The sequence below is a fragment of the Ananas comosus genome, linkage group 6 (assembly GCF_001540865.1).
Source record: "Ananas comosus cultivar F153 linkage group 6, ASM154086v1, whole genome shotgun sequence".
NCBI classification, from domain to species: domain Eukaryota; kingdom Viridiplantae; phylum Streptophyta; class Magnoliopsida; order Poales; family Bromeliaceae; genus Ananas; species Ananas comosus.
The window spans coordinates 12934649-12948531 of NC_033626.1; the positions used below are offsets into that span (position 1 = coordinate 12934649).

The window sequence follows — 13883 nt, forward strand, 5'->3', positions numbered from 1 at the left end:
CGGTCGTGACTTCAAATCAAGTACCGAATTAAAATACGCTCCAAATTGTAACACATTAAGGAATCGATTTATGAGCTTTATTTTTTCTAATCTAATAATTAATTGTAGTATGTGTAAGCTTTTGCACAAGCAAAAGGAGATTTGCCTTTAGAAAATTAACTTTGTTTGTTTATCATGCATGCTAGTTGATAAAGCAGCTGCACCTGGTGGACCACCACAAACAGAGACTTGAGTGCTACACAATGGTACTCTCTCTCACTATTTAAAAGCAGTTGCAATTGTCCTCTTGTCCGATAAATTTAGTTGATGATCAAAACTTTTGAATAATTGAGTTGGTTAAGAAACTGGAGCTAGCTGATCATTTTCTCCATAGAAATTCACTTAAACAAACATATAAATTTTTCCAACATGTACATGAATCCAAGTCACCTACCTTTTAACTTAATTGTGGCCTCTCACAAGAGACCACCCAAAGAGACAAGAGCATCATGGGCACAAGATATATAACCCCTAGAGGCTAGAAGAGCTGTGATTATGGACATGAACAATTAATTGAAAGGAACAAAATTATCCAACTTAATTAATTATACAGAATCTTCTCTTTACTTCCATTTTGGCAACTTCCCCACTCCACTTTATTTCCATTGAAACATGTCCCCCTCATCCATGTCTTTTTAGTTCCCCTCCACACTTCCAAAAGGAACCCCCTCTTCCCCTCCTCTTTAAGCAAAATAATTTATAAAGACCTCACAAAAAAAAAAAAGATAAAGATAAAGAGAAGTAAAGAGAAAAAGGTGAGATGGGGCAAAGTTTCATCAAATTAAAGCTATCTCCACTGACTCTCACAGGAACAAATGTAGAGATCATGCATGTTGCCAATTGTTATTTACCTGCAATTTGAGGGGCAGAAACAAAAAAAAAGAAGAATATATATCAATAAGGTGTCGATATATATAAATAGAGTTTTAAATCAATGATCAAATTATAAATATTTTTACTTTTAATTGCTAGTATAGTTAGTAGAAATTATATTAATCAAAAAAGTTATGAAGAATTTTTTTTGAAAAAAAATGAATAAAAGTGCAAATGGAACTCACCATTTCCAGCTCGTCTGATGAAGGAGAGGAAGACGATTATCAGGGCGACTGCAGCCATGAGCCCAATAATAATTGCTAGTGTTTTCCCAGCTTCATCTACTAAAATAAAATAAAATAAATTTAAAAAAATTATAATTTGATTATAAATGAGTAAAATATATAAATTTTTTTTATATAAGTTGAAGCTTGTAATTAAGAATGCATGGTGCGTGTTATAATTAATTCGTGACAAAGTCACCCCAAAAAGTGTATACAAAAGTATCTCCACAAAGTCATTAGTTAATTTTATATAAAAGAAAAAAATTTGCACAACAATAGTGAATATACCGGATCATCACTTTAACATGTGGAGTAAGCAAATCAGGTCCATCCATTTCTAATCCCGTGTACAAGAACCAAAAGTTGGGATCAATTGAATCAACCTCCCAGCGTACGTACAAGGTATGCCAAAAAATAAAACAAAATAATCAAATAAACATTCATCAAAAGGTAAACTTTTACTGAATTTCTTTTGCTTATTTATTTATTTATTTCTTTCTTTCTTTCTTTCCCCTCCCTTTGCAGTAAGCAATTGTTGCCCACCACCTAAGGCTTATCCCTTTTAGACAAAGGGGTTTGGTCCCATGTACATTAGCTTAGAATAAGTGGTTTGGGATATTCATATTCTAGAAATAAAGAAAAAGTTGCCCAATGGCAATGGTGCATGGCACAACTGCTTGTTGCCCAGCAAACTACGCCGTATATTCGTTTGAATCAAATATTGATGGCACAGCTTGTCCTTATTAGAGCATTTAATTATCTTTCATCTTAATTCATATATATAATATAATATATATATATATAGAGAGAGAGAGAGAGAGAGAGAGAGAGAGAGAGTAAGTTTAAAGAGTTTTAAGCCAACCATTAATTAATTTTTACGGAGCTATGTAGTATGGTTAGTTTTGATTTGTACCTCACGAGTACAAATGTTGGAGCTATTGAGAATTTAATGGAATTAGGTGGATTAACTGTGGGTTATTGCATCACATAACTACTACTACTACTACTACGTACGTTTTTCAGTTTCATGGGTGGAAGAAGTAGCTTGCGTTATTAATGCTGGTTATTTAACTAATTGACACTACCTTACCAAGTGAAATATTTCACTTCACTCCCTCTCTTTTACTGTAGTTATTTTGCATGAGAGGAGCTTAATTATTTACAGTACTTGAGTTTTGGTGTTCCATACCTCATATTTATAGGTTCATAATTAAAGTTAGTATAATTTTTTTTCATTAAAAAAATAACTTTTTAAGCCTCCTTGTAAGTTCTATATATGTTCGTAGAATTCTATTTAGAAGCTGAATATTAATCTGATATCAGAGCAAATAAGCAAGAACTAGTTGAGCTATTGGTGGTTGCAAATTAAATTGGTAAGAGGTAAATAACGCGTGATTAGATTTAAGTAAAAGAATTTATTTACGACTTACCAAAATAAAAACCATCAATAAATATTGCACGGACTAGTTAGTAATTGTAGCACGGCACAAAAAATACAAATATGTATATATTACACTTATTAGGACAAGCCAATTAATTTTAACACTGCTTTCCAAACCAAACAATGAAAACAGTTATCTATCTACACGTTATGTTCATAGAAAATTACTACTTAATTCCACACCATAAGCTAGCTCATCACCTCCTTAATTATATTATTAACTAATCCTTAATTTGTTAAATAATATTTACGTACGTATATCACGATTCATATTATATTATCACGATGATTATATCCAAATTAACGAAGCATATATATAGGAGCCCGGCGAGCAGAAGAATCCGCTTACCGTGATCTTCGTGCGCCGGCGAGTACACGGTGCCGCCGTTGGACCAGAACCTGGCGTAGCACTTGCCGAGGTACGCCTCCCCGGCGTTGGCGCCGTCGCACCAGCTCTTGAGCTGCGTCACGGCGGCGGCGACGCAGTCGGTGCACTGCTTCGGGCCGATATCGCCGACGCACTGCGACATGGCCTGCACGTAGCCGGCGCCGCCGACTCTGTATCCGCCAGGCGCCGCCGCGGTGACGAGCGCCCCGAGGGAGGCGTCGCGCATGCCGAGGAAGTCGGCGGAGTTGGCAGGGGGCGCGGGGGCGCCGCACTTCTTGTAGAGGAGGGAGGTGTCCTGCCGGCCGAGGAAGGAGTCGTTGCCGTAGCGGAGGAAGCAGGCGCGGAGCTGGACGGCGGCGGCGGCGGCGGAGGGGCAGAGGGTGGAGAGCTCGGAGAGGGCGGAGCGGACGCAGGCGGCGCAGACGGCCAGGGGGAGGTCGGCGCGGCACTGGAGGACGCCGGACACGGCGCCCGAGGTCGAGTTCGCGTAGGGCCCGAAGGCCGCCGCGTTGGCCAGGGTCGTCAGCACGGAGTCCGCGCTGTAGGCGTAGGCCGTGTCCGCCGCGTACTGCGGCTGCGAGCACCCGGCGTAGACGAACGCCGTGTAGTCGTCGCCCGCCGACGCCGACGGAATGATCAAGAATGAAAAGAGAAGGAGGGATAGGAGGAACACGGAGAGTTTTGCCATGGTTAATTATATTATATGTTTGTGTGTTAATTTGGAGCGTGTGTATGCAGGGGTACGTACGTAGTATTGTGTTTGAGAGTTTTTGAGGCGGAGGAGAAAGAGAGTGTGTGTGTGGAGGGAGGGGCCTCGTTATTTATAAAAGAACTCTTGAGACTAATTAAACTCTCTGTTTGTTTATACAGAATATTACTTTCTCTTTGATTTCCTAATAAAGGATTGATGATCAAAGGAAAGGAAGAGGAGCGTGCCGAGAAATTTTTCTCTGCACCTGGTTCTTTGATGAATTCATACACCGGCCGGCTATTATTCATCCTATTTCATATACTGATAAAAATGCACAGAACCTACCTAAATGGTAGACCATTGTTGTTTGACAATCTAATTTTTTAATTTATTTGATTTATATTAGTCAACGATATTTTTGACTTCAAAATTCGACGGTCTTATTTATATTTACAGATTTAGTCAGTATATTTTATATATATTAAAATAAGTTATCGACTTAAATTTTAAAATTAAAATATTATTAATTTATTCAAATCAAATAAATTAAGAGAGTAAATAGTAAATCAAAATTTTGCAAGTTTAGGTATATTCCAAATCAATACTGTTAGTCTTTATCTACTTTATGTTCAGTCCAATCATTCATCAACTCTGTGTCCCATCTCATGTATTCAATCTTAACTTTAATTCTCGATTTAAATAAAGAAAATAAGATAAGTTATTCAATAGAGGGAGTATGAAATATAAAATTAAATGAAGAACTAATATATAGATAATGCACAGATATACGTATCGATGCGATGCAACAGGAAATATTTTATATTATATATATGAAAAAAATTATTTAAGGAGTAGTTTGGAGCTAGGTGAAATTAAAGAGGGCACCTTCACTGTGATTCACTGATGGTGCCAATTAAAGGAAAATGACACTAGTGATTTAGTCAAAGGAGTTTGTTAGTAGTAACTTTGGAGCCTTCTATTTTATTATTATTGAGCACTGGGCAACTAATAATTGAGTAGAGCAAAAATCGGACTTTTTTATAAAACAACCTTCTAAAGTTTTGAAATTTGTGAAATAATCCTCTCAAAATTTTATTTGAAAAACTAACCCTCCTTTCGCCACGTCGGTGCCACGTCACAATTTCTTTTAAAGGCGGTGAATCGTTCACCGCTTTCTCCCATTTCTTTTAAAGGCGGTGAATCGTTCACCGCTTTCTTCTATTTCTTTTAAAGACAGTGAATCATTCACCGCCTTTCACTTATTTATCCCATATATAATCCCAACAACCACATAAAAATTCTAACAAATCATATATAATCTTAACAACCTTTAAATTCTAATAATTTATCCATATAATTTCATATAATCTTAACAGCCTGAAAATCCTAATAATCTATCCATACAATCCTAATCAAATAAAAATTCTAATGATCCACATATAATCCTAACAACCTCACTTTTTTCTATTTCCTATATAATTCACGCACAATTTTAATGAATGCGGTGAACGATTTACCGCCTTTAAAAGAAATAGGAGAAAGCGGTGAACGATTCACCGTTTTTAAAAGAAATGGATAAAAACGGGAAATGATTCACCGCCTTTAAAAGAAATGGGTGAAAACGGCGAACGATTCACCGTCTTTGTAAGGAAACCCTGACGTGGCACCCACGTGGCGAAAGGAGGGTTAGTTTTACAAATAAAATTTTTACAGGCTCACTTTGCCAATTTTAATTTTTTGGAGGGTCATTTTATAAAAAAGCCCCCAAAAATCAATCCTCTCAGTTGCCTACTGCTTAGGCCGTTAGGCGAGAAGCAAAAGTTTGAGGACTGCTGCTATTGTAGGACGCTAAAATGAGCTTCTTAGATCTCTGCCCTAAAAATAAGAAAAATCTAATTTCAAATTTTTCGCTTTTTATATATCTCAAAATTATTGGAGACATATTAGTCAAAGTCTATTCTCAATTAGTGAGGAACTCAAAAGTAAAAGATCAAGCAAATCCAAAGTTGCCAGATAGTCCCACACAACAAGTGTTAAATATAAAAATATTTAAACACCGTTCTCTAACAGCTTAAGCTTTTAGAGTACAACGGTTGTTTCACATAGTATCAGAGCAGGAGGTCCTGAGTTCGAGTCACGCCAGGCTCCTATTTAATTCAAGCCCACATTATGGGCCGATTAAAAAGTCTCGAGCCCAGACGTGAGGGGGAGTGTTAAATATAAAAATATTTAAACACCGTTCTCTAACAGCTTAAGCTTTTAGAGTACAATAGAGTACAACGGTTGTTTCACAACAAGATCCACTCACAGCAAGAACCTTCACAAAATCTGTTTAGTTGTGGCAGAGAATGGTACTAAAGCTGTTTGCTGTTTTCTGAAGGAACAGATTTCAGAAACGAAAAGCTGAAAACATGTGAGGAGAAGAAAGCTTACAAGATAAGCAAAGAGGAGGATGCCACAGGAACAAAGCCGAACAGAGGAGGAAGTTACAAATTAGGACCACATTTCAACTTAACAACTAACATACAACTATATAAGTGTATCGACGATTTGATAACAAACTGCTGGTTTCTGATTTCTGTTTGGTAGTCATTACTTGCGTAGTTTAAAAAATATTTAATTTCAAAACTTTTGTTTTGCGCAGCACAAACACACGAGTGTAATGTGCACTAACAAATATTCCCTTCTCTTTAAGCATCTACCATTCACATATATGCATGATACAACCCATGTAGAAGAAGCAAAGATAAGAATCTTGTTGCAACAAAAGCTGATGAAGAAAAATGCCGCTTGTTGGGAGTGAAATATGAAAGAAAATTGAGAAAGGAAGCAGAGAAACAAAGCATCCAAGCAAAAAATATATATAAACTTAAGTTGCGGACTTATAATTACTCCTCCAGACCAAGACATTTTTCATTTGCTAAACTAGTCTACTCTCTCACTTTTGTTTTCACACGACGCGATCAATGACTCGACTATATTAGAAACCCTCGAGAGAACATGAGGAAGTTGTTCTCTTCTGTAGTAAATGATAAACATCCCTAACATATAGGATGCTGGGACCTAATTGAAGTATTGTTTTATAGCCTCAGTAGAATAGGAAAATGCATGCACACATGCATATGCTATTAGCATCATCTTCAGCAATCTCCTGATTATCCTCCTCTCCATGTCCTTTCTATTCACTATAAGGCGAGACAAGAAGAAGAAAAGAAAGTTAACCTCATCTGTCCCTATTGTAGTAATGGCAATTTGTCTTTCTTCTATTAACTATATATGTAGTCTCTCCCATATCTGCAAACTACGGAAGACCCACACCTTACTGTCATATGCCTGGCAGAAAAGTTCTTCTTATGCATGGAGTTTAGGTATAACATCTAAGCCTTGGACACAAGCAAGAAAAGACAATGCTGAAGCATAGCCAGAAAATGGGTACAAAATTACCAGAAATAGTTAGAATGGAAAAAAAGGATAGTTTCTTTTAGATTTTAGGGCCTATCGGGATGTTAGAAGAAGTTATCCAACGATAATTCATGCACTATAACGACTTTCTTATAAGATTGCAACATAAGAATTTGCTTTTACTCTGTAGTCATGACAGTTGTGACTTCTTAGGACAACAACACATTCCACCTGCAAAACGATATATCTTATTATGAGAAAATGACTTAAAAAAGCACTAATCATACTCCTCAACTACCAATTAGGCAATTAATTGCTGGTCAAAATAGGCCCTTCACAAGCTAAACTTTTATAAATATTTGTCCTATTTTTCACTTTTTTTCTTTCAGTGGCACTGAAATTTGTGGCCAACACAAACTTCTGAAGATGGGCATATATATAGGCTTGATGCCTTGATGATTACATTAGCAAGGGCCATGTGGCCTTCTCTAGACCACAACAAAATATGAGGGTGCTCCTTAATCTACAAATAAGCACAAGTTCTCCATGGCAAGATAACTCCAAGTTGATCTTGCTAAAGAGTAAGCCATGACTGGATGGTTCTTCAAGGGAACCCTCTTCTTCTACATATTAGTTAAAATCTGAAAAATTAAAGCATGCTTAAAATTAATAATGTTGAACAAGCACTAAAGGACACCGCTGGCAATCTTGTGCAATTTGATAGACAATGCTGGACGACTCGAATGCCGTCCATCATCAAGAAGCAACAAAAGCTTGACATGCCAAAAAATATAGTAAAGCCAATAATCGATATAGGAGCGCATTGTGACCCTACGTAAAATTTCAAATTTCAACAAATCAGCAATTTAATACTTGATCTCATTAATTACCAGTACGAGCAGCCGCAGTGCATCTCAAACAATCTAACAATCACTATACTTTCATTGCTTATTTTCAAATTTAGAAAGGTAATTTACAAGCAGTATGAGGAGTAAAAAAATATATATACATGCATACTACATAAACCTCACATATTATAAGTTTGCTTTTATGAACACTGTATGCAAGCTATCTCACGGTTGTACTCACTTATGGTTTCTTTTTAGAGGACGCTCTCTCCTGCTCCATTTTCACAAATAAGCCTCCATCATACACAGCTCTTATGGTCTCCTTCTGAAGGAGCCCATCTTTATCCTTGCAGAGAAGGTACAGGATCTTCCACTCTGTCCACGCAGCAACCCTGCGACGAACATGAAAACCGGAGACAAAATGATGAATATTAATTTTTGTGGACTTTTTCAAGTATTGATTTTTTTATGTTAGATGCAGAATTATATAGATATATATACCATCCACCGTAGTCTCTAGGAATTCGGTTCCCTTTAAGCATCTCATTCAGTTCTTTGGATGTTAAGGCATTCGGATTGGTGTGCGCATGCTTCTTAAAGATCTCATCGAACTTTTCAGGAACAAACCTATAGATACATAAATCATATTATTCTGAAAATGCTGAGCAAGAAAAACAATACTAGTAGATGAAGCAGGGATGATTTGTGTTAAAGCATGATGCTCGGAAGTTTCTACGGTTGCGGGAAATTGTACCTTCCCTCGGCATCGTAGACGCCTGAATCACTCCCGTGTTTGCCTTTCTGAATGTTCTTTACGTAGATAGGAAGGAGGGGTGATGGACATGTCCCCTGCAATTTTTTTCTAGCTACTTAGGAAACTCACTTGTTGAAATGCGCGTCAATCTAACGATAATACTAGAGTGGAGATTGTATCTGAACATTAAGAATAAAGTTTGAGGCGCTGGAGTGACAAATAGAGAATTTTCCTTTCGCGCAGAATAAAAACTATGCTTGCATAACTTCTGTACCACTTCAATATGTTGGGTTGCATTTAGTTTGCTCGTGTTCGACATCGACAACAATCTAAGAAAATTTAAGGTCTCGTTGGAAATGTTTCAGCATCTGAGACCTGATTTCTATTAATGAACCTGATGGGACCAATTGGTCGAGTCGGGTTTGGATGGTTTGGCTTGATCTCGACGCAAGTTGCGCCCCTGATTCATGCACGCATAGTATCAAAAATTTCACTATCAGAGAGCCCTTTTCCTTAATTTTATTTAGGAAAATGCTTTTTGTACGTTCAAAAAGGGACGTAGATTTTACACCCCAATCTAGAATTGATGAAAATCTAAATAATTATTAGTATATTTAATAAAAAGTTGATGTGACAAGTAAAGTATTAACGGTCTTGAAATAGAGTGGGTATCACACTTGCACCATATCATCAATAACAAACTAATTATATCTCTCATTTTAATAAAAAAGTACAACAAAAAATATTTTTGTATTAACTACGATGGGGTAGGTGAACCCAAAGGAGACAATTTCATTGATTGAGAACGTTACCTCAGTAATATAATTGCTGCATTTTAGATTTTTTAAAAGCATATATCCTAATTTAGAGTGTATTGATAGTATTGCTTTTTTTCTTTCATTCATATTTTCACAAATGCCCTCCAGACCTGCTTAAAAAAATATTTTATTTATTTGTATAAATAATAACACATTTTGTACATGTAATGTGGTGTCATCAACCAACGTACGTCACCCATTTGGTTCAGTCACGTACGAAGGCGACGGCCACTCCATATTTCCAAAAATCACAGCACTTAATCATACTCATCTGAGCGAAAAATAAAGCAAAAAAAAGGAATTGGGAAAGAGGAAGAGGAGAGTACGAGGCGAGTTTTGGGGCCGAGAAAGCCATTGATTAGCAGCGCGCTTGCGGAGGAGAGAGCTACGCCGCACCCAATCGCACGGAACCCTAAATCAATTAATTATTGCCATATAGATATGTATATATATATATATACCGAATTAAATAAGAATTAATGAATTGATTATAATAATATGATTAAAAAAAACAGGGGAGAGAACCTTGGTAGGTTTCCCAGGGATAGACGAGCCCATCCTTGTTCCTGTCGAAAAAGGCCACGTGCTTTTGGAGCGGAGTCATCTCCCCCTCAGATCCTAGTATTATAGTATTAGAATATAAATAAACGCGTATGATCGATCCATTTGTTCATGGAAAATTGATAAGAGAGAGGGAGAGAGAGAGGAAACATGCATACCAACATCAGAAGAGGAGGACGCCATGTATGTACAAGAGAGAGAGAGAGAGAGAGAGAGAGAGAGAGAGAGAGAGAGCAGAGAAGGGAGGGGGGGGAAATGGCGAGACAGGTAAGAGAGAGAGAGGAGAGGAGAGAGGGGGGAAATGGGAGAGAGAGAGGAGAGAGGGAAAGGCAGAGAGAGAGAGGTGGAGAGGGAGAGAAGAGATGGGATGCGAGTGGGTATGCTTTGCTTTTATTTGCTTCAAGTGAGAGAGATGCTCGTGTTGTGCGTATCGCATTTGCTTTTCCTTTGCTTGATCGAATGGGGCCTAATGTGTTTCACCCACCGATGCGACACGTGAAGTTTTTTTTTTTTTTTTTTTTTTTAATGAGAGAGATTTAGATAGTCGTTTTATTTATTCTTTAAAAATAATTTTAATTGAAAATGTAAATAAATTAGTATTTAACTTAAGAACACAGAAACAATTATCAAACCCTTCGTCACTTGCATCGAAAATTATCGGGGGCAGGTGAAATTATTTTCTACCGAAAATATTTATGGTCGTCGTTTAAATTCATACTGAATGAGGTGGTTAACGAGCTATTTAAAAAAATATATATAATTTTTTCTTTTTTTATTGTAAATAGTGTAAAAACTAATTATAAAAGAGTAAAAATAAAAATATATATTACTGTAATTTTTTATTTTTTATATACTATTATAAAAATTTTAGTAAACTTAAATAAAAAAGTGATAATAGTTATACTTACAAAACTATTAATTTGCTAATGAAAAATTAAAACAACGATGTAAATAAATTTATAAGTTGAAATAAACTAAAAATTCTTTCTAATCTAAAAATTACTCATAGCAGAAAGATAGGTTATTAAAAAACATAGATTTCTTTCAATTCTGTAAGCAAGAATGCTTGTATATATTTCTCAAAAAAAAAAAAAAAGAAGAAGAAGAAGAATGCTTGTATATCTGCACATTAAAAATTAAAAATCTGAGTTAACTTACATCCCCGTCATCAACGCTGAGTCATTATGCATACAGAAACGTGCTTGCGCCAAAATAATAAGTCATAAGAAGTACAAGCCAAGTTCCATCAATTCTATCTGTAAAAATATCTATATCTATATATGCACATTAAAAATAAAGTTCATTACCATCACCAATGAATCATTGTGTGTGGAATACCATACATACTTAATCGCAGGCAATGCGTTCCCGCACGGAACAGTGCTTTTTTGCATGTACTTTTTGGTCTTTAGATTAATTTTTTTTGATCATTTCTAATATTTAGATTAATACAATTATTCTGTGAAGATCACTTAATTTTAAAAATACTGCTCAATCCTAAGGGAGATTTCAATTAAATTAACCGTATAATTTTTAATCCAATAGTCAAAAAATTAAAAATATCAAATTCTCTATACTTTCGATATACATATGTATATATGCATACATACAAGACGTTTAGCCTGACGTATGGGCCCCTACTAATGTAGGTCCCACGTCACTTACGGTTGTGGCATGTAATTTTATATAGAATTAATTTTATATGGGTTTCTATAAATATAATGACTGCCAAATATATTTCTACAAAGTTCAACTTTTATATCTTGTTTCTTTAAAAGTTCTGATATTTTCAAATTTGTTTTTCTGATTTGTTACTGTTAGAAAACTGTTAGAGAATAGTTTATTTTTTTAATTTTGCCATCATAAATATATTTTTCTAAAAATCTTAACAATATAATATAAGAAAGATAAAAGCGTCAAAAATTAACTAGAATTAAGTATTAACTTATAGTTAACTAAATTTTTCTAACGGATTCTAACAAGAGTAATATATTTGAAAAATATCAAAACTTTTATAGAAATAATATATAAAAATTAAATTTTATAAAAATATATTTGTCATTAATTATATTTGTAAGAATCACTGTAAAATTAATCTTTTTGTATATGTATATATAAAGCCATTAATGCACCGAGAAGGCTTGCACACTAACGATTCTGGCAACGTTTGAGTGGAAGCGAGAACATCTCGGCCGCAACGCGGGAGGTGCTTTTTGTTTTTGGTTTGCTTACGTGGCATTAATTTTAATTGACTAATTCGATTTTGATGCCACGTGTTGCTGCTTAAGATTATCTGATGTTTAGGTCGTAATTGCTAATTAAAAAGATGTGGTGGGTTCTAAATGACGCATTATTAAAACACCATCGTCCAGAAGATTCTCTCCATAATTATTGTAGTGTCGGAGACGTAATAATCAATTGTTTTTTAGCTGATACACTGACCAAATTTTCTTAATTAACAAGCTAAAGAATTGAAATAAAATTGTATTATTAGTGCGACATGCACAGTTTGTTATCACTTGAAAATATCTTTGGAAGTACAGGATGACATACACAGTATGCTATTAAAAGCACAGTAACCCTTATACTCATAAGTTCCTAACCATTCGTGGATAGTTAGGATGAAAGAAAGAAGAAAAATTGATTGAGATATTCAAAGAGAAGAAAAATTGAGAAATTTGATTTCGCTTCAATTTCTCTTCTCTATCTCATCATAACCATCCATCAAAATTAATGAATAATTAGAAACTTAGAAACATAAGGACTATTGTGCTTTGATGTTACATTTGAATTTATATTTTAAAAATTTAAATTTAAAATAATATATTTTGAAATATGATAAAGAGAAGTAATTATTTCGGATCCTGGTTTTGGATTCGGTTTCGAATTTTGAAATTTTTGTTGGATTCGAGTTTGGATATGAATTTTTAAAATCCGTCAGATTCATATTCAATTTTCAGATTTGATAATCCCCCCTCCCCCTTTTTTCTTTTGGATCAGCCATTCATATCTCTATAACTTAAAATGATCAACCAATCACTAATTTGCTGTCTAACTGTTTGCCAAATGAAGCACCCAAAATATCTCTACGCAGATTTTTTTTTTTTGAGAAAAAAAAAATACTATCCACTTCGTTTATTTTTTAAAAATAAACTTAATTAGAAATGTGAAACAATTAGATCAAAGTTCGAACTTGGAAACATCGAACTAAGACTATTCGACAACCACAAAATGACTGACACTCCCATATTGGTCGATGGATATTATTTGTTGATCATAACATGAAAACAAATGAGGTTCCACATTTTGGAATTAATGGAAACACTACTATGAAATTGAATTCTAGGATTATACTGTCGCATAAGACTATTTATTCGTTAGGTGGCAAAAGAACAAAAGATCAATAACCATCAAGACTAGCGACACGAAAAAGATCACAGAAAGCAAAAGTTTGCTTCTACGAAATTGACCTGCCGGCCGTAATAACGTGGGTGCTTTTCACTTTAGAGTGAAGATGCATTCCGATTGTCATCTCAAATGTTTTGTGTTCACATAAGAAATTCGTACTTTTAAGATCCATAAAATAAATGCTTGTAAACTTTTTAGCTCAAGTGATTGATAGACAGACAGATGCAAAAATCTGTAACAAAGGTAGACAATTCACAAAAAAGCTTTAACAAAGGTAGTGCTTGGTTCTCAGAAAAACGTGAAAAATATTGGTCAAACATATTTTTTCCTTAGTTTTTGTCCTTCCAAAATAACAAATTACAACATAAAAACACTACTTTTTAAGTTTGAAAAAAAAAATTTATTTCAAAATTTTTTTTCTATGAACCAAACAGAC

At 35.0% G+C, this 13883-nt stretch overlaps 2 protein-coding genes across 6 annotated transcripts; both read right to left on the reverse strand.

Annotated features, from left to right (window-relative positions):
• LOC109711361 (cysteine-rich repeat secretory protein 60) lies at window positions 533-3837 on the reverse strand. Of its 2 annotated transcripts, none has more exons than XM_020234361.1 (3): window positions 2927-3837; window positions 1098-1193; window positions 533-890 (listed from the first exon to the last, which is right to left on the reverse strand). In XM_020234361.1, the coding sequence occupies exons 1-3, from the start codon at window positions 3651-3653 to the stop codon at window positions 883-885; spliced, it is 831 nt and encodes a 276-aa protein (XP_020089950.1). In that variant the 5' UTR covers window positions 3654-3837; the 3' UTR covers window positions 533-882. The 2 variants fall into 2 exon arrangements, with proteins under 2 accessions (XP_020089950.1, XP_020089949.1); XM_020234360.1 differs by having other exon boundaries at window positions 1098-1196.
• Window positions 6561-10276, reverse strand: LOC109711325 (probable peroxygenase 4). Of its 4 annotated transcripts, none has more exons than XM_020234319.1 (7): window positions 10198-10276; window positions 10004-10096; window positions 9805-9890; window positions 8661-8755; window positions 8408-8533; window positions 8148-8298; window positions 6561-6841 (listed from the first exon to the last, which is right to left on the reverse strand). In XM_020234319.1, exons 1-6 carry the CDS (start codon window positions 10220-10222, stop codon window positions 8148-8150), a joined length of 576 nt encoding a protein of 191 aa, XP_020089908.1. In that variant the 5' UTR covers window positions 10223-10276; the 3' UTR covers window positions 6561-6841. The 4 variants fall into 4 exon arrangements, with proteins under 4 accessions (XP_020089908.1, XP_020089907.1, XP_020089906.1 ...); XM_020234318.1 differs by lacking the exon at window positions 6561-6841 and adding an exon at window positions 7393-7699; XM_020234317.1 differs by lacking the exon at window positions 6561-6841 and adding an exon at window positions 7734-7889.